This window comes from Physcomitrium patens, chromosome 10, assembly GCF_059467195.1.
Source record: "Physcomitrium patens ecotype Gransden chromosome 10, ASM5946719v1, whole genome shotgun sequence".
Lineage (NCBI taxonomy): Eukaryota > Viridiplantae > Streptophyta > Bryopsida > Funariales > Funariaceae > Physcomitrium > Physcomitrium patens.
The window spans coordinates 8,854,687-8,879,652 of record NC_143419.1 but is presented as its reverse complement, the minus strand read 5'-3'; the positions used below and the strand labels follow the sequence as shown (position 1 = coordinate 8,879,652).

General features: G+C 34.9%; 2 protein-coding genes across 4 annotated transcripts; both read left to right on the top strand.

Moving 5' to 3' along the window:
• On the top strand, positions 1-5,666 carry LOC112288072 (branched-chain-amino-acid aminotransferase 3, chloroplastic). Its single transcript, XM_024531897.3, has 10 exons — positions 1-391; positions 1,463-1,569; positions 2,727-2,901; positions 3,266-3,442; positions 3,883-4,014; positions 4,229-4,327; positions 4,453-4,569; positions 4,788-4,883; positions 5,099-5,211; positions 5,431-5,666. Exons 1-10 carry the CDS (start codon positions 209-211, stop codon positions 5,546-5,548), a joined length of 1,317 nt encoding a protein of 438 aa, XP_024387665.1. The 5' UTR covers positions 1-208; the 3' UTR covers positions 5,549-5,666.
• A 2,490-nt stretch (positions 5,667-8,156) lies between these two features.
• On the top strand, positions 8,157-10,643 carry LOC112287486 (uncharacterized). Of its 3 annotated transcripts, none has more exons than XM_090253679.1 (4): positions 8,157-9,539; positions 9,879-9,955; positions 10,064-10,130; positions 10,204-10,643. In XM_090253679.1, the coding sequence occupies exons 1-4, from the start codon at positions 9,102-9,104 to the stop codon at positions 10,327-10,329; spliced, it is 708 nt and encodes a 235-aa protein (XP_090109805.1). In that variant the 5' UTR covers positions 8,157-9,101; the 3' UTR covers positions 10,330-10,643. The 3 variants fall into 3 exon arrangements, with proteins under 3 accessions (XP_090109805.1, XP_024386281.1, XP_024386282.1); XM_024530513.3 differs by having other exon boundaries at positions 8,167-9,539; positions 10,231-10,643; XM_024530514.3 differs by lacking the exon at positions 10,064-10,130 and having other exon boundaries at positions 8,168-9,539; positions 10,231-10,643.
• The last annotated feature ends 14,323 nt before the right edge of the window (positions 10,644-24,966 follow it).

Below are 24,966 nucleotides of genomic sequence, written 5' to 3'. Positions count from 1 at the left end.
ACTAGGGTTGGTTGATTGCACGCACGCATTTTTCTTGCGTGACTAGAACGGTTCTGTTTCTGGATTCATTCACCTACAAATTCTGGTCGTAGTTGTCCACATCGCGGGGAGCTTTTCGAGCCGTTTTGGTGGTTTACTGTTCCAGGGTTTTAGTAGAATTTTACTCGTCTATTCAGCGTGACCTTGTAGCGGAGGAGTTTACGTCGCGATGGGGATGGCGTGTGGGAATCGGCTTGCATCCTCTCTGTTGCAAGAGAGTCTCATGACGGTGGCCTCGTCCGAAGCTAGAAGAAAGGATGCCAGGCGCGTCTCGTTGTCGTCGTCGCCGTCTCAGCTTCGTCAAAGTGCTTCTGGTGGCTTGAGACGGTGCCGAGTGCCTGCATTTGCCCTGGTGCGTCTCGTGGATCTTTACTCTGTAATTGTATGCTTTGGTTTTACGTTTGAACGGGATTGGATTGGCTGTGTGGAGTAGGAGTTTGACGAATTGACTGTGGTGCCAAAGAGCTTTGCACGGTTGGTGTGCATTGTGAAAGATTTCGCTGAGGTTTGGGATTGGTGGAGTGTGGGTGATAGTGTGAGTGGCGCTGATGGGCTTGAAATAGTTGTGGGAAGAATGTGAGCCAGCTTTCAGAGGTTGATATTAATCACTGTTACAATGTACCTTTTGGAAAGTGAAATTGGTTTCGGTTGAATTTTCTGGTTGTGTTCAGAATGAAGAAATTAATAGTTTGTTGGATATATTCGTAGCTTTGAGCTGTCTATTCTCGCTTTTTGCAAGTATCGAAAAACACTTTGGTATTTTTATTAGCTAGTTCAAACTAGAATGGAAAGTTCATTGTGAAAGAGGCACTGTTACTGTCTTTCAGGCTCCGCTAGAGCTGGATGGGTTACGTTAGGCATATATTAAATCAAATGTGTAGATGACAGGTACTCCTTTGAAGCGAAATAATTGCATGGGAGCTGTTTTACTGTAATCTTATGCTTTGAGCACTTATCGAATCCCCGACTCTGTTGTGATGCAATGTGTGAGGAGTTTTTTTCCTTGATGTGTGACCACGGTTGGCTTGGGAGTGTTTACCTGGAATTCGAATATACTTAGACGATTGAATGTGAGAACGGATCGCAGCAGGAAATTAGCCAATTCTGCGTCAATTGGTAGTAAATCCTTCACGGATGGGCGAATTGATAAGGGTTTTAGTATTTCAAGTTTCTTCTGGATAGAGCACACTATTTTGTTGGTTTTTACTTCTCTATCCAACATAATTTTTTATAAACTGACCATAGCGAGGCGAGCAGTTGTGGCAAGTCTCAGGTTAAAAAGCTTTGATCTGATATGATTATTATCAATCTTCCATAATTCACTTTGCTTTGCTGTACACTTCATTATTGCCCATTGGTACTGTATCTGGCTTTCTGACAACCATAGCTGTGATTGACCTGAATTTGGTGCTGATACGTGCAGATAGAGGACGATTCTAGGTCATCAGTTTCGCAGAATGCAACCTGCCATGTACGCGGGTCGAAAGTGCAGCCCTTGAATGCAGTAGCAGATGCCCTCAACCAAACCAGGTGCTTCTCACCGAAATTTGCACGCATCTGTGAGCATGTGGTTTTCTGACTGCCAATTTGCTTTGCTGACAAATTACTATGATTCTACATTGTTTGCGTCAAATTGATTTGCACAAGTTGAAGAGAAGGTACACACGATGCAACAGAATATTTAGTAGTGCCCACAAAGTTAAAGAGTGAATATCCAAGAGTTAATGAACTTAATGTCATGGAGGCAGCTCTCTTTTTATTCTAGCGTCCACCTCCGATATTGCCATACCAGGAGCTTGACCTCATGGTTCGTTGAAACGAGTGCAATTTGTGGTATAAATTAGAGAATCTGAAGAGAGTGAGCTAGTTAGTACTTTGTTAAGTTGAGATCTACCTTCTAACCTTCGCACCCAGGACAGTTTTTTTGCTTTCAACTAAGTTTTTGGATTTTGTGCAAGATAACAAGCTGAAAATTGGTTATGTATTTTCCACCACCAATGCATGTTTTTGTTTTTCTTATTTTCTATGATCAACCTATCAATGGTTCCCGATTAATTAATGCTCTGCTGCTGATGTATTATATAATGGTCTATTTAATGGACCTAAGTTATAATGTATGAACTGTTCTTCTTTGGGAAACTCGTTCTTTAATTGATCAGAATTCGAACAATGGAGATAAATGATGCAAGTTTTCCTCGGAAGTACAGAGCGACACAGCGCTAGGAACCAGAATTTACTATAATGAACAGTGAAGTTGGAAAGGTGAAGACACTTGCGGGCTCCTTTTGTTGGTTGCATCGGGAAAAAGTAGTCTCGGTGTGTGCAGTTCAACGTCATTCAATGTTCGTCCTGTGATTAATTTAGTTTCCGCGTCAGAACACTGTCAAGCTTCAAATATTGAGTTTCGAGTTCGTTGGCAGAAATGTTGACCAGGAATGAGAGTACCGACGGCATTAAACCTGACACCTGATTTCTTCCATAAATTCCTTCTTGTCGAATTAGAGTATTTTCGCATAATACCTCAGCGGCCCTACAAACGATGATTTTAATAGTCGAAATAGTAATGAGTACTCATTTGCGATGGGCTCAATACCAGCTGCATGACTATTCCACCTTCAACTGCGTGAAATTTACCCTATTTTTTTCCGGACGTTTCTAACATTTTGGATTGTGGGATTGGATGCCAGTGATTTGGATACGTTGCAAGGGATTGATTGGGACAACTTTGGATTTGGTCTGCGTCCTACTGATTTCATGTACGTAAAGAAGGGCGACATTGCGGGAAATTGGCAAGAGGGGGAGCTAGTACCATATGGGAATTTGGAAATCAGTCCATCTGCTGGAGTGTTAAATTATGGACAGGTGAGCTAGGCATGAATTATAGATGGTCATTAGAGAGGTACGGACGCTTGCAGTGTCTGTTTACTGTTGTGATGACACACGGACTTTAGCAACCCGGCGCTTTCTGGTTTAATGTTTGAAAACTTATGTTTTGTGTTTTACTTATTTGAGGTTTGCACTATTTTTTCTCTTTTTTCCTGAACAAATACATCTATGCTGGAATATCTGTCTTTTCTTTCTAGCAAGGGCGAGTGTTTTTTGAAACATCAACTAACACTTATTCATGTCCGTAGGATTGTTTATGTTTGAAGCAGTAGTCCACGAAATTGCAATGTTTTACCCGAGAGAAATTTATTCCCTGTGCGAATGTTGTCAACGGAAACAGGGTGTGTTTGAAGGCCTGAAGGCGTACAGGACAGCTGATGATAGCATATTAATGTTCCGTCCAGAGGAGAATGCTTTGCGCATGGTTCATGGGGCTGAGCGTATGAGTATGCCTGCTCCTGATGTTGACACATTCATCAATGCTGTAAAGCAAACTGTTCTGGCGAATAAACGTTGGGTATGTTCCCTAATTAGCTGATGTTGCAGAACATTCGCTTCAGCTCTCTTGGATTCGACTGTTTGTGTGGTTTCTCTAGAGAGTTTTCTCCACATGCTTAGATGTATATAGGAAGTGGTGTGATTCAGTTAGTTATCAAAACCGAACGGTATAGTTCCAAGGGATCATTGTGCATTTATTTGAGACTTGTTTGCCCAATTCTGTAATGGAATGTAGTTTTCAGTGTAAATTCTCTATTTTGGAAGACTAGGCGTATGTTGTTCAGCTAGTCTCCTAAGTTGATGATCTTTTTGAAATGGACATTCATTCTAGCAGTTATATCTCTATTTTTTGTCAATAGTGAATAAATGCAAAGGGGGTGTTTTAAAATCAGTGATATGCTAGCAAATGAAAGTTGGAATATCAACGTTGATGTGCTGGGTTTGATGCTCTTTTGACAGGTGCCCCCGACTGGAAAAGGATCACTTTACATCCGTCCCTTGCTTATTGGCACTGGTCCTATTTTGGGCTTAGCACCAGCTCCAGAGTATACCTTTCTCGTATATGTGTCTCCTGTCGGAACCTACTTCAAGGTTAGTGAATTGCAAATCACTTTTGGATTGTATGTGTTCAGTTTTTCAGTCAAGATGAGCTGCTCGTTTAGCTCTTCATGTGTCGTCCTGTATTTGTTCTCTTTCTTTCTTTCTTTCTTTCTTTCTTTCTTATTCTTTTTGTTTCTTTTCCTCCTTTTTGGAAATGGTGGTTTTCAACTCATCAATATCCATGCGGCTCATGCATTTGTGGCAGGGAGGGCTATCTCCTATTGACCTGAAAGTGGAAACTTATTTCCATCGTGCTGCTCCTGGTGGGACTGGGGGAGTTAAAACCATCTCCAATTATGCTCCAGTAAGCTGGATTGGACTTAAGAAATTCTATATTTATGGCTTTAAATGTTATGTCTCTGAGTACAAGTTGATAAGTGCATTCTGGATGTAAAATGTGCACCATAATTCATAGTATGATCATTGCAGGTGCTCAAGACTCAATATACAGCTAAAGGGAAAGGCTATTCAGATGTCGTATATTTAGACGCAAAAGAGAACAAGTATGTGGAGGAGGTTTCGTCTTGCAACATATTCGTGGTTAAGGTTTGTGAATTTTTACTACAAGTTTCTTGTATTTGAGTAGTTTGAACTTCACATCGGTAAATGATTTGACCAGCTCAGGTTCTTGCGGTTCTATGTGAATTTGGACTATGTTGTTTAGTGATTGTTTTTACCAAAACATATAACTGGAGAAAATGTCTTCTAAAAATAAATAAATAAGTAAATAAATAATGCTTTATAACTTGCGAATGGTCTTGTAGGACAAAGTGATCTCAACCCCGGAATTGGCTGGAACAATCCTGCCGGGAATTACAAGGAATAGCATTATTCAATTAGCTCGGAGTCGTGGTTATGAGGTATTTACTTCGTCATTTGTAGAAGCAGCTATTATGTTATTTGGTTTGCTTTCTACAGTAACATGCCCACGTGCCTTTTCAATCAAAATCTTTCATCTAGCTCGTGCTATCTGGGTTCCACCCTATTCCGTTGTATTATGGTTGACATGATGGTTGCTTAGAACAGAATGGCTATCTGTCTTTATAATATGAAACTAATTTTTGAAATTTGGTAGGTGAATGAGCGACCAGTATCCGTGGATGAGCTGCTAGCTGCTGATGAGGTGTTTTGCACTGGAACGGCTGTGGTTGTAAATCCTGTGGGCAGCGTCACTCACGGCACGAAGCGGTAACGACATTATTCACTCCTGTTGTTTCTTATTTCATTCACCATATAAGTCCCTGAATTGTGTTGATGTTGCCAATTTCTCTTACACTAGCCGTTAATGGTACTGCTTAGTTACTTTATTACTTTGTCTTTCTTGTCTTGCATAGCATTCTGTTAGTAAGGCAATTTAGTGCTGGTTCACTGTTTTTATATTTTCGACTATTTTGTTCCATTAAATAGGGTGCTGTATAATCACGGAGTTGTTGGAGGAGTATCGCAAGAGCTTTATGAAGCCCTAACATCCATACAAATGGGTGTATCCAAAGATGAGTTTGATTGGGTAGTAGAATTGGCGTAAAACTCATAAATCCACATATACCTGCTTTGGTTGCATGTGCCGTATTAAATTTCTTTTGTCTTCATTTTGAGGAAAATATAATACAAACGCTGATCGTACTTCAGCTCATGGACAGTTACATTGGCTCTATATTTCTGGAGTTTTATTTATTTATTTATTTATTTTTATATTTCAATCTAATCAATTATGATTTCCATTTACGCTTGTCCCTACATTCATTGAATGAGAGTCGCTGGTATAAGCCATGTGCAATTCTTATCGATTCTATCATATATTTTTCATATTTTAATTCCTCACATTTTAATATACTTTTCATACCTATTGATTTCATTACATTTGCTACTATTGTTTCCCGTTACAGATGCGCATTAGTGTTCAAATTCATTCACATGCTAGTTGCTTATCGTCTAACCTGTCGGATGCTGTGTAATACATGACAGGGAATCGTGCTTAATTTTCACTAGGAGAATGATTAGTGTTCTTTGGACAAGTCGATTGAAAATGTCCAATCTTTTTGTCTACCTTTTCAGATGTGGATTTATGCTGGAGACTTGGTTATCAGATCGTCTGGGGTACTTATTCTTTTCTCAACCTGGACTCTGTCCATTTTTAATTTCCATGTGCTGATCTTTTTTCTACTTATTTTAATTTTGTGGTAAATAGGTACAGCTATTATAGTTAGGATTTTGCAACTTTATGATAGGATTTTTCACTAACATAATATAGGGTCAATAGAATGTGGACTTGTGTTTATGCAAAAAAGAGGATTTAGGCCCCTTTTAAGCATGATGTGACATAATATAGATGATTGAGTCGCAACATCATTTTCTAATATGTGTGTGTGTATGTATATATATATATATATATATATATATATATATTTATTTATTGAAGAATACATATGAAGATTAAATTAGGTTTGTATCAAGATTCACATTTTTTAATATCCCTTTGGAGGTCTGTGTATTCTAAATTTGATTTTTGGATTGCTGATATTCATCATTATAAAGTTAGCTAGAATGCCAAGCTTTGAACTTGAAATTTATTTAAGAATTTTTTAATCAATTCCTAAGAGTAGTATAATAAGTTGCAGCAAAGATTGTTGAGTTGGTAGACAAAGACTCCAACATCTTTGGATTGGAGTATCTTCAATTTTTTATTTCTTTTTTTCAACTTTTAACCAATTTTGTAATGTTAACCAATTTTGTATGTTAACAATTAAAGAAAAAGACAATTCTTCTTTTTTAATTAAGATACAATCCACCTTCGTTTCAGCTATCTTTATTCTTATTCCATTTTAAAGTCCAAGCTTCTTTGTTTATCTTTATTTTTCATTTCTTTCTCTTTTTCTTGGTTGATTATTTATACTTTCTTATTTTTTATTTTTTATTTTTTTTAATTCTTATTCTTATTCTTTTTCTTTTCTTTCAATCCTTTTGTACTTCAATACTTTTCCGTATCTAATTAGACTTTAACCTTTTAATTTGATTTCTTTATTATCCTTAATCAATGGCATTTACACCTTCAATATTTTAGTGTGCAAAAAACTGAAATCTCTTAATATTCTCCAATTTACATAATAATATAAGAATCACTAATCATCTTTTGACATACTTCTTTTATAAAAGTATACACTGAACATTTGCAACATCTCAAACCAAGAAAACATTCTTATTCAAAACTATTTTTTTAGTTTGTAAACACCTACAATTTTAAAGGTCCAAATAAAAGAAGCATGTGTATTCTTGTACAGACTTTGTGGATAATTTTATTATTTTTTTTTTGTTATTTTTTTGTTTTTACAATTTCTTTTTTCTTTTTTCTTTTTGTTAATTTTTTAAAGAAAATTAACGATTAAACCATTTTAACTTGTTGTAATTGGTACTATTATAAAAACAATAGGCGCATCTAACATCCATATTTCAAAAACTAATATAAATACATCACCATGTGAGAAGTCTTCATGGCAGCTTTATCTGAGAAGAAAATGTGCGTGTTAGTAAAACAGACACAAAAAACTGATCAAACTGAAAAAACGAAAAAAACGCAAGCACGAAACACATAAAATAAAATACTAATAATAATATTAGTATAAAATGTAACTCACTTTACAAGTTAAGAAAAGTGAAAACTTTTAAGAAAAAATCTTAACACGTTGTTTAAGGATCAAACAAACAGAAGCAAAGGCACAGTGAATAATTCACTTTTTTACATCCGCAAAGGAAGGAAACGGTGGAGTGTGGAAGGGGCCATGAAAGAAAAGGGGAACCCCAAATGAGTGATGTATATCAAGATGAGAGATGAGCGCACCTTGTGCCTCTCTTTGAGGCCACTTTTGTGTTGCAAGTTTTGAAGGTGCAAAGTGGGAGATATATGTTTGTCATTGTGAAGCCACTTTTTTTTTATTCTTATGTTTACATTATATATATATAAATATATATATATATATATATATATATATATTTTTTTTTTAACTGTGAGTGATGTGGGGGCTGCTTGTGGGGTGCATGTGAGTCCCTCTCATCACCTAGATTTTTGCATTTTTTGTGCCCGTTTCTGTGTTTCTGTGCCTTGTTGATGCTTCCGTCGGATGTGTTTTTTGCTGTTGGAGTTGCAGGGACGAGATTGCATGGTGCTGGTGTGTAGTATAGTGTTGTGTTGTGTGAGTTGTGTTGTTGAATTGCTTGCGTGTGGGTCACCTGCAGATTGTTGTCAGTGGTGAAAGCCAATTGTTGTGGCGGTGCTTGCTAGTTACCGAAGTTAGCACGCGGTGATTGTGTTCGGTCAGTGTGTTCGTTGTTTGATGAGTTGAGTGTTGTTTTTGGAGGTTTCAATTCAAGCTCATGGGCGGTAGTCATCTGGTCACCACCATGGAAAGGTTTTTGTCTGTATCATGTTCTAGACCACTTGGATAGAACTTAGAATGGTCCTGTCGTGGCCTCGCACTAATTTCAGCTCGAGGAAATGAGTCCTCATGCCATAACAAGATACTATCAGAAGATCATCCACAACATTCTTGAGTATTTCAACTTTGTGGTTGGGTTTTCTACTATGAGAATCTCGCGGCCAAGGTGGTTTTGGACGACCATTTCTGCGATTTTCTCATAGCAGATGAACTAGCCCCAGAAATTTTCGTCCAGTAGAGAAAGCAATCGAAGGTCAAGAAAAGCTGCTGAACAGGTATGAACCATTCTACGTTCTCTGAAAATTTTCGGAAGCGGAGCAGCCAGGTGTGGATCAACATACACTAATGAGTATTGCTTTGCCTTTCTTAACAAACGGTTTCTCTTGCAGTAATGGTTGGTGTGAACGTCGTTGCGATTCAAATGTTCATTCTATGCTAGAATGTTGACAGTCAGTGGAGAGTAATGTCAGAAAAGCTGGCTCCCAGTGGGAACAGCTGGTGTAAAATTGGTTGTTGTCGTAGGCGGTTGGCCTGTAGAATGGTCAGCGGGTTGAAAAATTGGTTACGATTGTAGTTTTTTTGCATTATACTGATAATCTTAAATCCGCCGCTTGTTGGGACATATCATATTCACAACAGCTGTGAAGAATGAGCGAGGAATCATTCCTCTTTGTCCATTTTGCATTCAAGACAGCCCAAACTGTTCCGTCTCACCCCCGTCCCGGTAGCCTCTTTACTCACCTCAGGATTTTCATATTAGACCCGATGTCGCTAAGAAACAGGAATATGCATAAAGACGCAGATATTTACGCAGATGAATATATATTCGGAGACCGAGACATTTTTTCTAACATAGACCGAGGAATCGGCAAGGGTAAGTTCAAAGTTGGGCGAGCATGTCCAAAGGTTGATGAGAAGTTGATAGAGGATGAGTCGATAGACGTCCCTTTGAAGCTGCTGCATGAAGGAGAGGGTCACGGAGTCACTGTGGAGCTTAAGAACGGCGATGTATGTCGGGGCAAGCTCATTGAATCCGAAAATAATTGGACTCTCCAACTTGATACCGCCAATTTCGTCTTTAGGAAGGTATAGGCTAAAATTGCCCTCCATAATTGCCATACTATTGTGCAGATTTCTCCTCGCAAGTGCACGCCAGCAACAATCTTATTCATTGCTTCTTATTGAGACGCTAGATTGTTTAACATCTTCGGGGTCATTTGCTCCTCAATCGACCTCCTGCCGCTGTGCATAAACTCATCGATGCTGATCAGAATCATTTATTGGAAGCACCAGGACCCGTTTCCTATGCATGTAAATATACTGAGAGGTTGATAAACGTTGGCTTTCTATCATGGGTAGACACAGGGGCATTCCTTGCTCTAGATGATTCCGCTGTGATTCAAGTGCTGGTTTGATGCGGGACAGACTCGGCACAAGATATTCTCGAGGACTGGCAAAGAAGTGAAGTTGGACTCCATTTTCATTCGTGGTAGAAGAATAAAGTTAGTTCTCTTTCAACCAATGTTCTTTAAGGATATAAATGTTGGATACTTCTGGATTAGGAGTTCCACATTGTCGTCCATGTTAAAACAATGTGATGTAAATGGCAGGTTCATCGTCTTTCCACACATGCTTCAGTATTCATTCCCTTTCAAGTCGTCAAACTCAATAACTAAGGCACGATTCACTCCCAAAGGATGCAAGATTGGTTGAATTTGCATACGAACGTGCGCACGCAGGATTAAAATAGAGTGTAACGTGTGTGCATGATTTGCAGGGGGTAACAGAGGAAGATCTGATATTTAATCTAAGACTCCTTCACCTTACGAATTATTCTCAGAAAATGGCATTGGATCAGGGCCAATACCACATGTGACAATGCTACCATTGGATTATCTTAGTACAACCTCAATCTGATGTGACGTCTGAAGCACACAATATCTCGAGGTACATGTAGTATAGACCCTTAAAACGAACCAAAGTAGCTTGGTCAGTCTCATAGGATCAGATTACAAATTTTAATCTTGCACAATTTTGGAGGAGTCAATGCGAGGAGGTAAATCTCCAACCCTTGACAGTGACAGATGTGCATAAGTTTAGGAACACTTATGAGAGGATATCCTTGAAAACTATGTTACAATCAGGATTCGGAATAGAAAAACAGAGTGCAAGAGTACCATGTTACACCTAGTCACAATAAGTACGAAGTCAAAACCAGCACCCGATTTGAAGAATCAGAATGGCACAAACAAACCACCTTCACAGCAGACTCGAGAACTCTATTGTCTTATCTTAATCGAACTCCAAATGCTGAAAGAGACATAAGCGAAGGAACCGTAAGAGTCCGGCCACTCATTGGACTCCAAACCCTAAACAACGACATCAGACTGACGCGCAAATCATGTTAAGCGGCCTACACGGTAAATGTAATAGAATAAATTCGGGGGAGGCAAAGGTGAATCATCATCTACCAAGACCCACTGACACACGCACAACAGCAGTCAGAAAGAAAGACGGTCAACCTTCAAAGTTGCACTGAAAAAAACACCATCAATCTCGACCTATACCAAAATCTATTCACGCAAGCTATCGACGCATTGAGTACACTGGGAGAAGGAGTCACTCAACATCAAAACGGACAATTTCCCGGCGTCGGGCTCTCAAGTAGAGCGGAGTATCAGTGGAATATGTAGAGTGTCGAACGACATGGCAGGAGGAAGGATTAATTAGGCTTAGGGTTTCGGAGCAGGACCTTGTCACCGCCACCACTAAACGAACGATCGTTCACCTATGGGAGCAATTTTCTGTTCGTTTTCTTGCAACTGCGTTTCTGTCAATTTTGCAGATGGAATGGATGGATGTGGATGAGAAATCTATTCTCCTCGTTTTGTGAAATTTTGTGAAATTTTGCAGAAGTGCTCTTGATCTAGAGGAATATTCTAAACAGAACTTAAGGTTGAGGAAAAGAATTACCACTTTAATAATAATAGTCAAAATTATAATTAAATTATAATAAAATAAATAAACAAGACACATAATTAAACAAAACTTTATAGAGTGATTTTTGTTTGATTACTTTCACAAAATAATTCAAAACAAATTGTGATCATACATGTATGTAAGTATACGATTATTTTTAGATAATAATATTACATATTTTTTTCTTCTCTCTCAATTATAAAATGTATATTGCACAAATTTGAATTGCAAAAATTTACAATTTATATTATTCAAAAATAAATAGTAACAAGTTTGATTGTAGTAATAATTAATATTCAAAATTTGATGTAATTAGTTGAATTATATATATATATATATATATATATGTGTGTGTGTGTGTGGGTGTGTATGTTGAAATAATTAAATTAAGATAATTTTTTAAAACTAAGACTTCCATATAAATATTAATGTACAAAATACTGCTGGCATATATTTTGTCAAAACTGACGTACAACCAATCATTGAATTCTTCTTAATCTTTTGCTTTGGCTTTTATACTTCCAAGAGAAGAAATTGCTTCCATTATCTGTAGCTAATGTAATGTGGATATTATGATTGAAGTTGTGTATGTATCTAGGTACATTGGATTGTTATACAAGGATTCAAAAATCTGGCAAAAATTCTAATAATTAGCTAAAATTCTTAGAGATCATGTTTTCTATTTTCACATTATAAAATATAAGAAAATGATTATGTAAGGAGTTACAAAGCTCATCTTTATTACAATTTCCATTAAAAAAATAATATATATTGTATCACTCCAATTTGCAAGCAACTGCAACAACTTAAAAGTTAAAAACCACTAAATCCTACCTTAGTAAATTATTTTAGCCCTAAGCTACATCTTTTTCATAACGTTCTATAGACAAAGTTCTTCTAAAATTTCTAAATACCTTAACAATAAAAAAAAAAATTATAAAAAGTAAACTATTATATATGAGTGGGAGAAAAATAAGAATATAATAATGATAATTAATGAGTCTAAATACCTTCTATTTGTAAGTAAATTATAGGTCCTCAAAAAATTAAAAATAATTTTTTTATATATTAAAGCATTAGTTCTATCAAATGATCACTTTAATTTTGGATTAAGATTTTAGACTTTAGAATTTAAATATTAAGTATTTCTAATTACAATGATATTATGGAGATTATTATTTCATTTTTATTTTTATTATTTTTTCCTTTTGAAAGTTTTATGGTGACTTACATTTTTATTTTTAAAATTGCTAATTCTTAAGGTCCAACCAAAATGGCCTGCAAATGCTCTAATTCTCGGAATTAGAAAGTTTGATTTTAATATTGATTGCAACTTTGTGGTTAATTTTTTGTTTGATATTTAAATTGGCTATAATATTTATTTTTATTTTATATTATATATATATCAATATATATGCATGTATTATAAATCAGTAAAATAAATAATTAATAAGATTTTAACTTAAATTTTTCAACTTTGAATTTTAATGCTGAAATTATTGCTTTTACTTGTTATTGTCATTTAATTTTAGATTATTTAATGACATAATAAATTCTACCAATATAATATTTGAGTAATGTTTTTTAATATCATATATGATTATTCTTTTAAAATCTATTATTCTATTATGGAGTTTTTATTAAGAATTATTAAAAAAAATAAAGTTAAAGAAACTTTTTTGTAGATCATCTCACTTTTAGTTATGACAAAAAAATGTCAGATATTTTTTAAAGCCTTTTTATATATTTTAAGAAATTATCTTATTTTATATTTTTTGATGGTAAAAATACTCTACATTTTGCCACTCTATGTATTTAATTGACAAATAAAAGTTAAAATAGTTTAAATATAAATTAAAAGCACTATTGCATTTTTATTGCTATAATATTCTTCTTTTAATATCCAAAAGTAGGGCTTAAAATCTTTTAGAAGATTTTTAATACAAATATTGTATGTATTATAAGTAAATTATAATATTCATTTAATGCCTTCAAGTTCTAGAAGGTCAAAAATTCTCTAAAACTAACAAATTTCTTCATGTATTTTTATATGATAAACTGTCAAGGACAAGAACTTGATAAAGATAAATAAATAAGAGAGACTTATCTCATAGAAAGATGACAAAATAGAAATAACTCAATATGTATATTAAGAAAGAAATTGGAATAGATATTGCCAAAAGACAAGAAAACTAGAGACCCTTGAAACTAGACTAGAAGCAAGAAAGGAGTTGACAAGAATAAAGAAGGCTTCACTCTTGTCTCTATATATACTATTTAACTAGGGGCTACGTGGTGATATTCTATAGGACCTTCAATATGTGTTGACTTTGTAGGACAGATGCCTTGACTTATAAGGGAAGTTTTTTTACATATGGGCCATATAGTTAGCTTGGTCTTCAAGCTAACAACATGTGTGGTACATGGCCAACTTGTTGACTACGTTTCTAATCCAAAAAATCAATTAAAGACACCTATAAAGTCAAAGCAATGTCTATTAAGCTTCTAGTAAGCTTTCATAGCAAATATTATAGAATTAACTTATTTTTATCTACTTTTACTTACTTCTATCCATTTATACATGTAATTACTAGCTTACATGCGTATATCCGTGACATTACCCTTTCTTCTAGGGACAAGTTCTACGAGGAGCGGTCATCATATGTTGAAGAAATCTATGATGCTACAAATTGTATTTGCCACATACTTTTATCTTTGTTCTCTTTGAAGATGATTGATAGGGCCTCTCAACCATCAATAATATCCCATACCAAGGTGGAAAGACCATCCAATTATTTGATCATTGTTGAGGCCTTCATAACTTCCTTTGAATAAAATATTTGAAATACCATCAGGAGTTGTTCCTATCTCTAGTAAAATCACCAAACATAGAAAGTCCTTTCTAAGGTCGTGATACCAAACGCATTGTAACTTGTCATGTATTCAAGGAAGAACATGTCGTTCTTGAAGATCATCATCTCGATTGCATTGTCTTGAAGGTTGTGACAATCATAATATCTTGTTCAGTAAGTCAGCAAACAAAGGCTCTTGAGTCGAATCTGTTGATTGTTGGTTTTTCATCTGCTCAGCATCATAACTACAAAGTAGAATGTTATCTTGTCTAGATCTTGTTTCTTTTATAAGGAAGGTTTTCATCTTGATTTTGATAGATGTTGTCGATGAAAAGCCTCCACCGCCTTTGTTGCATTTTCAAGATTCTTTACTGGCTTCCATGTGCATTCACTAATATCATATCGATACCAATGGACAAGATATTCCAATTTATTTCGGCATCGCCTTGAATCTAAGACTTCTTTCACTTTGAACTCTTCATTATTGTCTACTTCTATAAGAGAAGGTGGAGCTTGTCTTCTTCTTGGTATGTCCACAATCTTATATGGTTCAAGAAGAGATACGTGGAATACTAGATGGATTTTCATTGACTCTAGTAGGTATAAACAATATGCAACTAAATTGATTTATATAGAAATAGAAAATGATCCAAGCCATTGATAGTCCAACTTCTCACAAAGACAAGTGATCTTGATATTGTGACAAAGTAACCATACCTTGTCACCCATGTGGAATGGTGGTTGCTCCTTTTGATAGACATCCGCATTGATCTTTTGTTGTTCTTGAGCTTCTTTTAACTGTGCCTTCATCGTTGCATGTAGCTCTGACAAATGAATTGCTAAATCTTTTGTCACAAGATTATCAACTTTTGAAAAGTCAAAAGTATCAAGTCGTAGATGATAACCATAATTGACAAAGAAAGGTGTTTATTTTGTAGAAGAATGTACCGTTTTATTGTAAGCAAACTCTACCAATGGCAAAAGAATTGTCTAATCATCTCATTGGTAGTTGATGGTACATCTTAAATACTGCTCCAAAACTTAATTAACAGGCATCGTTTGTCCATCAGTTTAAGGATGGAATGTCAAAGATAGTTTTATATCCACTTTTAGAATCTTGAAAAGAGTTTGCCAAAATCTTCATATAAATTGAGTTCTCCTATCTGATATAATATCTTTGAATAATCCATGATAGTGATAGATATTGTCAAGAAAGAGCTTAGCTATTTCTTCACCTGTGATGGATTTTGTACATGGTACAAAATGTGCCATCTTGGTAAAATGATCTACTATCACAAAAATAGAGTCATAAGAACTTGAGATTAGAAGATCTATGATGAAATCCATAGAAATAAAAGACCATGGTTGTTCTGGAATGAATAATGGTTGAAGAAGTTTTTAAGGTCGATGACGAGGAGTTTTTGATCTTGAGCAAACATCACAAGATTGTATAAAATCTTTGACTGCTTTCCACATTTGTAGCTACCAAAGGTCCCTGGATATTAGTTCCAAAGTTTTATTCTACCTAAAATGTCCTCCTACGGGAAAGTCATGATAAGCTTGAAGAATATGTAATCGAACTTCACCTTCTGGAATATATAAGCATCTTTCAAAATATAGTAGATTGTTCTTGAATTCAAACTTGTAAGTATCATGAGACTTTGAAGGATTTTCTTTAATATCACGAATAAGAGGATCAAAAGACATACTATCACGAACATACTCATATAAGCTAGTAATTATATATATAAATAAGTAGAAGTAAGTAAAAGTAGATAAAAATAAGTTAATTTTATAGTATTTGATATGGAAGCTTTCTAGAAGCTTTATAGATAGTGCTTTGACTTTATAGGTGTTTTTAATTGACTTTTTGGATTAAAAACATAGTCAACAAGTTGGCTATGTGCCACACATGTTGTTAGCTTGAAGACCAAGCTAACTATGTGGCCTACACGTAGAAAAACTTGCCTTGTAGGTCAAGGCATGTGTCCTATAAAGTCAACACATATTGGAGGTCCTATAGAACGTCGCCACATAGCCTCTAGTTAGATAGTATATATAGAGACAAGAGTGAAGCCTTCTTCACTCTTATCAACTCCTTTCTTATTTTGCAGTCTAGTTTCAAGAGTCGTCATGTTTTCTAGTCTTTAGCAATAGCCATTCTAATTCAATATATTATTACCTTTGAGTGATTTCTAAGTATTTTCAAGTGACACAAGAGTGTATTGAGATTATCTTTCTTTGGAGTTTATATCCTTGATAGTTTGACAAGAGTGCTAACATATTATTTCTGTATTGTTCTTGAAGTGAGTGGATTATCCCACTTCTATTATTATATTTTGAAGGTTGCAAACTACTCACCTTTACACAAAAAATCTTATTTTCTAACATTGATCTTTTTTTTAAAGAGAGTGGATTACCCCTCTTTGTGGAATTTGTTTTTAGAAGTTACAGATTATCCTCCTCTTATTTAACTTTTGAATTCATTTGAGTTGTCTATGGAAGGAAAAATCATGGATGCTATACTTGGTGGAAGTGAAAATTGATTTGCAACTATTGTAGATCTTTATGAGCTTGTCAATACTCTTAGGACTGAAATTTCACACATCACCAACATCAACCATAGAAGCTTGTTAAACTCTACTTAAGGTTACATCTTTTCCAATACTCTAATGGATTTACTCAAGTTGGATTCATAGGCGCACTTCTCTCTGAAAGTGCTCTATCTTGGTTTGTACCTTTGATGGAAAAAGATTCATGACTACTTTATAAATTGAACTCATTCTTGGAAGTATTTACAGCTACATTTGGAGAAAGTGATCGAGAAAGGGTAGCATAGACTAAGCTTGTATCACTATGACAAAGATCACGTTTAGCCACCAAGTATGTCGTTGAATTCCAAAGTCTTGCTTGTAATGTGGGCTGGAATGATAAAGCCCTTATCAATAAATTTTGCTATGGATTAAAGGATAATCTCAAAGATTTATTATTGACAATGCCAAAAATAGATTCTTTAGAATAATTCATTGCTCAAGCTATTGCATGTGATAATTGTTTATTTGAAAGACGTCAAGAACAAAGATATGGCTGGAGAAGAATAAGTCAAGTCATGGCAACATCTTCTAAGTTTTTGGAAACCTTTCTATCAAGACCAGAGTCAATATAAATTGATACAATACATTTTAAACCCCTCACGGAGCAAGAAAAGACTTGACGATATCAAGAGGGCTTATGTCTATATTATGGAGAAGCTAAATACACTGCTCAACATTGTCTAAGGAAGCAATGCAATCACAAAATGAGGAGTACGATTGCAAAAGAAGACAATGTGTTGGAAAACGAGTTCCTCTAGCTACAATAGGGACCGTGCGGCTTGAACCATGTGCAACACCTAGTCAAGGTCCTATTCTCTCCTCAAATCCTTCACCTTGTTTTACAATAGATGTGTGTTTAGGACCCAAAAATCATAAAGTCTTTGCATTATTAGATTCAAAAGCCTCAGCTTGTTTCATAGACAAAGACTTTGTCAAAAAACAAGAAATATCGTTAGTCAAGAAAATCAAATCCGTACATGTGGAAGTCATAGATGGTCATTCGTTGTCTTTTGGTGATATTATTTATGAGATTGTTCCTTTAGATGTAGTAATTAAAGATCATAATAGTGTAATAATATTTAATGTGATACGATCTCCTTTGAATCCAATCATTTTAAGACTATCTTGGTTAAAAAAGTACAATCCTCAGATAGATTGGATTTTTCGTAACCTTAACTTTCCTAGTAGTTTATTTCGAAATTCTATTAATGAAGAGGAAATACATAAGTCTAGTGCATCTAAGCTCTTACTAGTAGGGGCAAGAACTTTTATGCATGTAGCCAAAAAAGGGTCATCTTTTGCTATATATGCCATGCTCATTTCAGATAGTGAAAAGACGTCAAGAAGTATTCCTAGTCAATATCAAGAATTTCAAGATATTTTTGAGAAGAAGAATGCAGATATTCTTCCAAAACATCGATCTTATGATTGTTCAATTGATCTTCAAGAAAGAGCTCAATCGCCATTTGGACCAATCTATACCTTATCACAAAACGAGTTGGCTGCACTAAAGGAGTATGTTGACAAGAACTTAGCTAAAAACTTCATACGCCATTCAAAATCTCTATTAGGAGCACCAATCTTATTTGTGAAGAGAAAAGATGGATCTCTATGGATGTGCATTGACTATTGGGGCCTTAACAAGATCACCATAAAAAATAGGTATCCTTTACCTTTGATTTTAAGACTTCTTGATCAACTCAATCAAGCAAAGATCTACACAAAAATAGATCTACGAAGAACATACAACTTAGTCCACATCAAAGAAGGAGATGAATAGAAGACTGCTTTTCGAACTAGGTATGGACATTTTGAATATAATATCATGCCTTTTGGACTCACAAATGCACCAATTGCTTTTCAACATCTTATGAATGTTATTTTTCGTGAGTTTTTAGATGATTTTGTTGTTTGTTATTTAGACAACATTCTAATCTATTCTAAGAACATAGAAGAATATGAACTCCATGTTCGTCGTGTGTTACAAAAATTAAGAGATGCAGGATTATATGCTAAGTTGAAAAAAAGTGTATTCCACACTACTCAAGTTGACTTTTTAGGATACATCATTTCCAACGAAGGCCTGATGATGGATCCCAAAAAGGTCTAGACTATCATAGATTGGAAGATTCCAAGAACAATACGAGATGTACAATACTTTTTGGACTTTGTAAATTACTATCAAATCTTCATCATGAACTTTTCTCAAGTTATAGCTCCACTTACGCGTTTGACTTGTAAAGACAAATTTGAGTGGAGTAAAGAAGTTGAAGTAGCGTTTGATGCTTTAAAGAAGGAATTTACTTTTGCACCAATCTTGTATTGTATCGACTTCTCCAAGGCATTTTTTATGGAAACAGATGCATCAGACTTTGCCTTGGGTGCCATTTTGTCACAAATGGGAGCAGATGACAAGCTCCATCTAGTAGCTTTTCATTCTAAGAAATTTTCAGTAGTCGAGATTAATTATGAAATCTATGACAAAGAACTTCTTATAATTATGGATTCATTTCAAGAATGGCATCATTATCTAGAAGACATCTCAAATCTAATCACCGTATACACGGATCATAAGAATCTCTAGTATTTTATGTCAACACGTGTATTAAATCATTATCAAGCTCGTTGGAGCATGTTTTTATCAAGATTTGAGTTCATCATCACTTATCGACGAAGAAAACAATAAGATTTGTTTGATATCTTATCTAGATGTTCTTATCTTACACCAAAAGAAGGAGATGCAACTTTTGAGTAATAAAGAACGGTTCTCTTGAAGCCAGAGCAGTTTCATCTTCAAGCAATAAAATCAACATTAATTGTTGATTTAACTTTTCTCAAGCAAGTTCAGTTAAGTATGTCTTTAGATCCTCTTGTTTATGATATCAAGAATAATTCTTCTAAATCTCATGATCTCTCTAAATTCGAGTTCAAGAACAAACTACTCTATTTCAAAAGACGCCTATATGTTCCAGAAAGTGAAGCACGTTTACGAGTTCTTCAAGCTCGTCAGGACTTTTCAGTAGTAGGACATTTTGGATACAATAAGACTTTGGAGATGATATCTAGGGATTTTTGGTGGCTTCAAATGTGAAAGGCAGTCAAAGATTTTGTACAATCATGTGATATTTGTTCAAGATCAAAAACTCCTCATCATCAATTTTTTGGACTTCTTCAGCCATTATCCATTCCAAAACAACCATGGTCTTCTGTTTCTATGGACTTCATCACAGATCTTTCAAGCTCAGGTTCTTATGACTCTATATTTGTGATAGTAGATTGCTTCACCAAGATGGCACATTTTGTGCCATGTATAAAATGCATCATGGGTGAAGAAACAACTAAGCTTTTTATTGACAATATCTATCGCTATCATGGGTTACCAAAGGATATTATATCGGATAGGGGAACTCAGTTTATATCAAGATTTTGGAGAACCTTTTTTAAGATTTTACAAGTGGATATAAAACTATCTTTGGCTTTTCATCCTCAAATTGACAGACAGACATAGGGTGTAAACCAAGTCTTGGAGCAATACTTAAGATGTACCATCAACTATCACCAAGATGACTGGACAACTCTTTTGCCATTGGCAGAGTTTGCTTATAATAATATGGTGCATTCTTCTACGCAACAAACACCTTTCTTTGCCAATTATGGTTATCATCCATGACTTGATATGTTTGATTTCTCAAAAGTTGATAATCCTATGGTAGAAGATATGACAAATCGATTGTCAAAGTTACATGCAACAATGAAGGCGCAATTAAAAGAAGCTCAAGAACGACAAAAGATAAATACCGATGTCTAACAAAAAGAATAACCACCATTTCACATACGCGATAAGGTATGGTTACTTTGTCACAATATCAAGACCACTCGTCCTTGTGACAAGTTGGACTATCGAAGACTTGGACCATTTCCTATTTCTGCACAAATCAATCCAGTTTCACATCGTTTACATCTATCGGAATCAATGAAAATCCATTCAGTATTCCACGTATCTCTTCTTGAATCATACAAGATAGTGGACATACCAAGAAGAAGACAAGCTCCACCTCCTCCTATAGAAGTGGACAATAATGAATAGTTTGAAGTGGAAGAAGTCTTAGATTCAAGGCGGCGCTGAAATAAATTGGAATATCTTATCCATTGGCGTGGATATGATATTAGTGAATACACATGGGAGCCAATAAAGAATCTTGTAAATACAGCAAAGGCAGTGGAGGCTTTTCATCGATGACATCCATCAAAATCAAGATAAAAATCTTTTTTATAAAAGAAACAAGATCTAGACAAGATAACATTCTACTTTCAATCCTTGTTTGTAGCTTCTTTGTAGTTGTGATGCTAAGGAGATGGAGAACCAACAACCAACGGATTCGACTCAAGAACCTTCATTTGTTAATCTATCGGATAAGACATTACAATTGTCACAACCTTTAAGACAACGCAATCGAGATGAAGATCTTCAAAAATGACATGTTCTTCCTCGAATAGATGGCGAGATACAATGCGTTTGGTATCACGACCTTAGAAGGGACTCCTGATGTTTGGTGATTTTACTACAGGTAGGAACAACTCTTGATGGTGTTTTAAATGTTTTATTCGAAGGAAGTTATGATGGCCTCAACAATGACCAAATAACTAGGTGGTCTTTCTGCCCTAGTATAGGATACTACCGATGGTTGAGAGGTCCTATCAATCATCTTCAAAGAGAATAAAGATGAGAGTATGTAGCGAATACAATTCGTCACATCATAGATTTCTTCAACATATGATGACCGCTCCTCGTAGAACTCATCCCTAAAAGGTGAGGTAATGTCACGGACATACTCATGTAAGCTAGTAATTACATATATAAATAAGTAGAAGTAAGTAAAAGTAGATAAAAATAAGTTAATTCTATAGTATTTGATATAAAAACTTCTTAGAAGCTTTATAGACATTGCTTTGACTTCATAGGTGTCTTTAATTGATTTTTTGGATTAAAAACGTGGTCAACAACTTGGCCATGTGCCACACATATTGTTAGCTTGAAGACTAAGCTAACTATATAGTCTACATGTAGAAAAACTTGCCTTGTAAGTCAAGGCATGTGTCCTACAAAGTCAACACATATTGGAGGTCCTATAGAACGTCGCCACGTAGCCTCTAGTTAAATAGTATATATAGAGACAAGAGTGAAGCCTTCTTCACTCTTGTCAACTCTTTTCTTATTTCCAGTCTAGTTTCAAGAGTCATCATGTTTTCTAGTCTTTGACAATAGCTATTTTAGTTCGATATATTATCACCTTTGAATGATTTCTAAGTATTTTTGAGTGACACAAGAGTGTATTGAGATTATCTTTCTTTGGAATTTATGTCCTTGATACATACTTGACTGAACTTGCTTTATGAATGTTGAATCAACAGTTAGTATTGATTTCATTGCTCAAAGATGAAGATGCTCTGGCTTTAAGAGAATTATCTGTTGTTGATCGAAAGCAGCATCTCCTTCCTTTAGTGCAAGGTAAGATCATCTAAAGAGTGCATCTGATAGACCTTGTTATTTTTTTAGTTGATAAGTAATCTCAAATTCGAATCTTGACAAAGACATATTTCAACAGGCTTGGCGACGATTCAAAACACGTGCTAATATAAAATATTTAAGATTCTTGTGATCCGTATACATAGTGATTGAATTAGAAGCACCTTCTAGATAATAGCGCCATTCTTAAATAAATCCATGATTGCAAGAAGTTCTTTGTCGTAGATCTTGTAGTTAATCTCGACTACTAAAATTTTTTTGGAATGAAAAGATATTGGATGAAGTATATCATCTATTCCCATTTATGTCAATACGACACTCAAAGCAAAGTTTGATGCATCTATTTTCATAAAAAATGATTTAGAAAAATCAACGCGATACAAGATTGGTGTAGAAACAAAAGTTGTCTTCAAAGCTTCAAATGCTACTTCCGCTTCTTGATTTCATTGAAGTTTGTCTTTACAAGTCAAACATGTAAGTGAAGCTGTAACTTGAGAAAAGTCTTTGATGAAGATCTAATAGTAGTTGGCAAATCCCAAAAAGCATTGGGCATCTCTTATTATTTTTAGAATCTTCTAATCCATAATAGTTTGAACTTTCTTAGGATCCATCATAAGTCCATCATTTGAAATGATGTATTCTAAGAAGTCAACTTAAATAGTGTGAAATACATACTTTTCTATCTTGGCATAGAGTCTTGCATCTCTTAGTTTTTGTAACACATGAAAAATATAAAATTCATGTTCTTCTGAGTTCTTATAATAGATTAAGATGTTGTTTAGGTAACAGACAACAAAATCATCTAAAAACTCCCAAAAGACATCATTCATTAGATATTGGAATGCTATTGTTGCATTAGTAAGTCCACAAGGCATGACGTTGTATTCAAAATATCCATACCTTGTTCGAAACACAATCTTCCATTCATCTCTTTCTTTGATGCGTACTAGATTATATCCTCCTCGTAGATCTATTTTTGTATAGATCTTAATTTGATTCAACTGATCAAGGAATCCAGATATCAAAGGTAGCAGGTACTTGTTCTTGATGGTGATTTTGTTGAGTCCTCGATAATCAACACACATCTGCAATGATCCATCTTTTTTCTTCATAAATAAAATTAGAGCTCTTGCTGGAGATTTGGAATAGCATATGAAGTTCTTGGCCAGATTCTCTTCAATATACTCCTTGAATTTAGCCAACTCATTTTGAGATAAATTGTAGATTGTTCCAAATGGAGGTTGTGTTCCTTCTTGAAGGTCAATTGTGCAGTCATAGGAATGATGTTCTAGAAGAGTATCTGCATTTCTCTTTTCAAATACATCTTGAAAATCTTAATATTGGCTTGGAATGCCACTTGAAGTCTTTTCACGAGTAGAAACATGTGTGGCATAAATGATATAAGGTGATCCTTCTTTTGCAGCATGCAAGAAAGCTCTTGCATCTATAAATATAAGTTTAATTGTACTAGACTTATGACTTTCTACTTGATTAATCACACTCTTAGTTATGCTTTCAGAAAAGTCAAGACTACGAGAAGTCCAATCTATTTTAGGGTTATATTTTTCTAGCCATGATAAATCTAAAATGACCAAATTAGATGGAGATCTAATGATATTAAATATTACATAGCTACTATGACCATTAGTTGTTACTTCTATAGGAAGGATTTCATGATTAACATCTCCTGAAGACAATAGATGACCATCTATGACTTCTACATGAATAGGTTTAGTTTTCTTTATTAAAAGTATGCTATGTCTTTTAGCAAATTCTTCATCTAAGAAATATGTTGAGACTCCTGAATCTAGCAAGGCAGAGGCTTTGTGATATTTAGATCTTAGAATAATATTTATCGTTAAACATGGAGAGGATTGTGTGGAGAGATTATACAATACTTTCACTAGGTGTTGTATAAGGTGCTAGCTGCACGGTCTCTATTGTAGCTGGAAAAATTCATTTTTTGACATGTTATCTTCTTTGATTACCTTACTCTTCATTTTATGGTTGTGTCGCTTCTTTGGATAATGTTTAGCAGTGTGCTTAGGTTCTCCACAATATAAGCACAATCCTTCTTGATGACAACGAGTCTTTTAAGCGTATTAGAAGTTGTAATCTATTCTTAAACAAGATTAGACAAAGCTCTGATATTATAAGTGTACTCTTGTCAATTTGTCAAGGATAAGAACTTGATAAAGACAAATAAATAAGTAAAAAATTTTTCAAAGAAAGATGACAAAATAGAAATAACTCAATATGTATATTAAGAAAGAAATTGGAATGGCTATTGCCAAAAGACAAGAAAACTAGAGACCCTTGAAACTAGACTAGAAGCAAGAAAAGAGTTGAAAAGAGTGAAGAAGGCTTCACTCTTGTCTCTATATATACTATCTAACTAAAGGCTACGTGGTGATGTTCTATAGGACCTCCAATATGTGTTGACTTTGTAGGACACATGCCTTGACTTACAAGGCAAGTTTTTTTACATGCGGGCCACATAGTTAGCTTGGTCTTCAAGCTAACAATATGTGTGGCACATAGCTAACTTGTTGACCACGTTT

Bases quoted from the DNA above. Each gene is read 5' to 3' on its own strand.
- LOC112287486 (XM_090253679.1), top strand. From the start codon at position 9,102: ATGAGCGAGGAATCATTCCTCTTTGTCCATTTTGCATTCAAGACAGCC. The intron at 9,540-9,878 runs GTATAGGCTAAA...GATGCGGGACAG, and splicing joins CCAATTTCGTCTTTAGGAAG to ACTCGGCACAAGATATTCTC. The intron at 9,956-10,063 runs GTTAGTTCTCTT...TGTAAATGGCAG, and splicing joins ATTCGTGGTAGAAGAATAAA to GTTCATCGTCTTTCCACACA.
- LOC112288072 (XM_024531897.3), top strand. From the start codon at position 209: ATGGGGATGGCGTGTGGGAATCGGCTTGCATCCTCTCTGTTGCAAGAG. The intron at 1,570-2,726 runs GTGCTTCTCACC...ATTGGATGCCAG, and splicing joins GATGCCCTCAACCAAACCAG to TGATTTGGATACGTTGCAAG. The intron at 3,443-3,882 runs GTATGTTCCCTA...CTCTTTTGACAG, and splicing joins TTCTGGCGAATAAACGTTGG to GTGCCCCCGACTGGAAAAGG.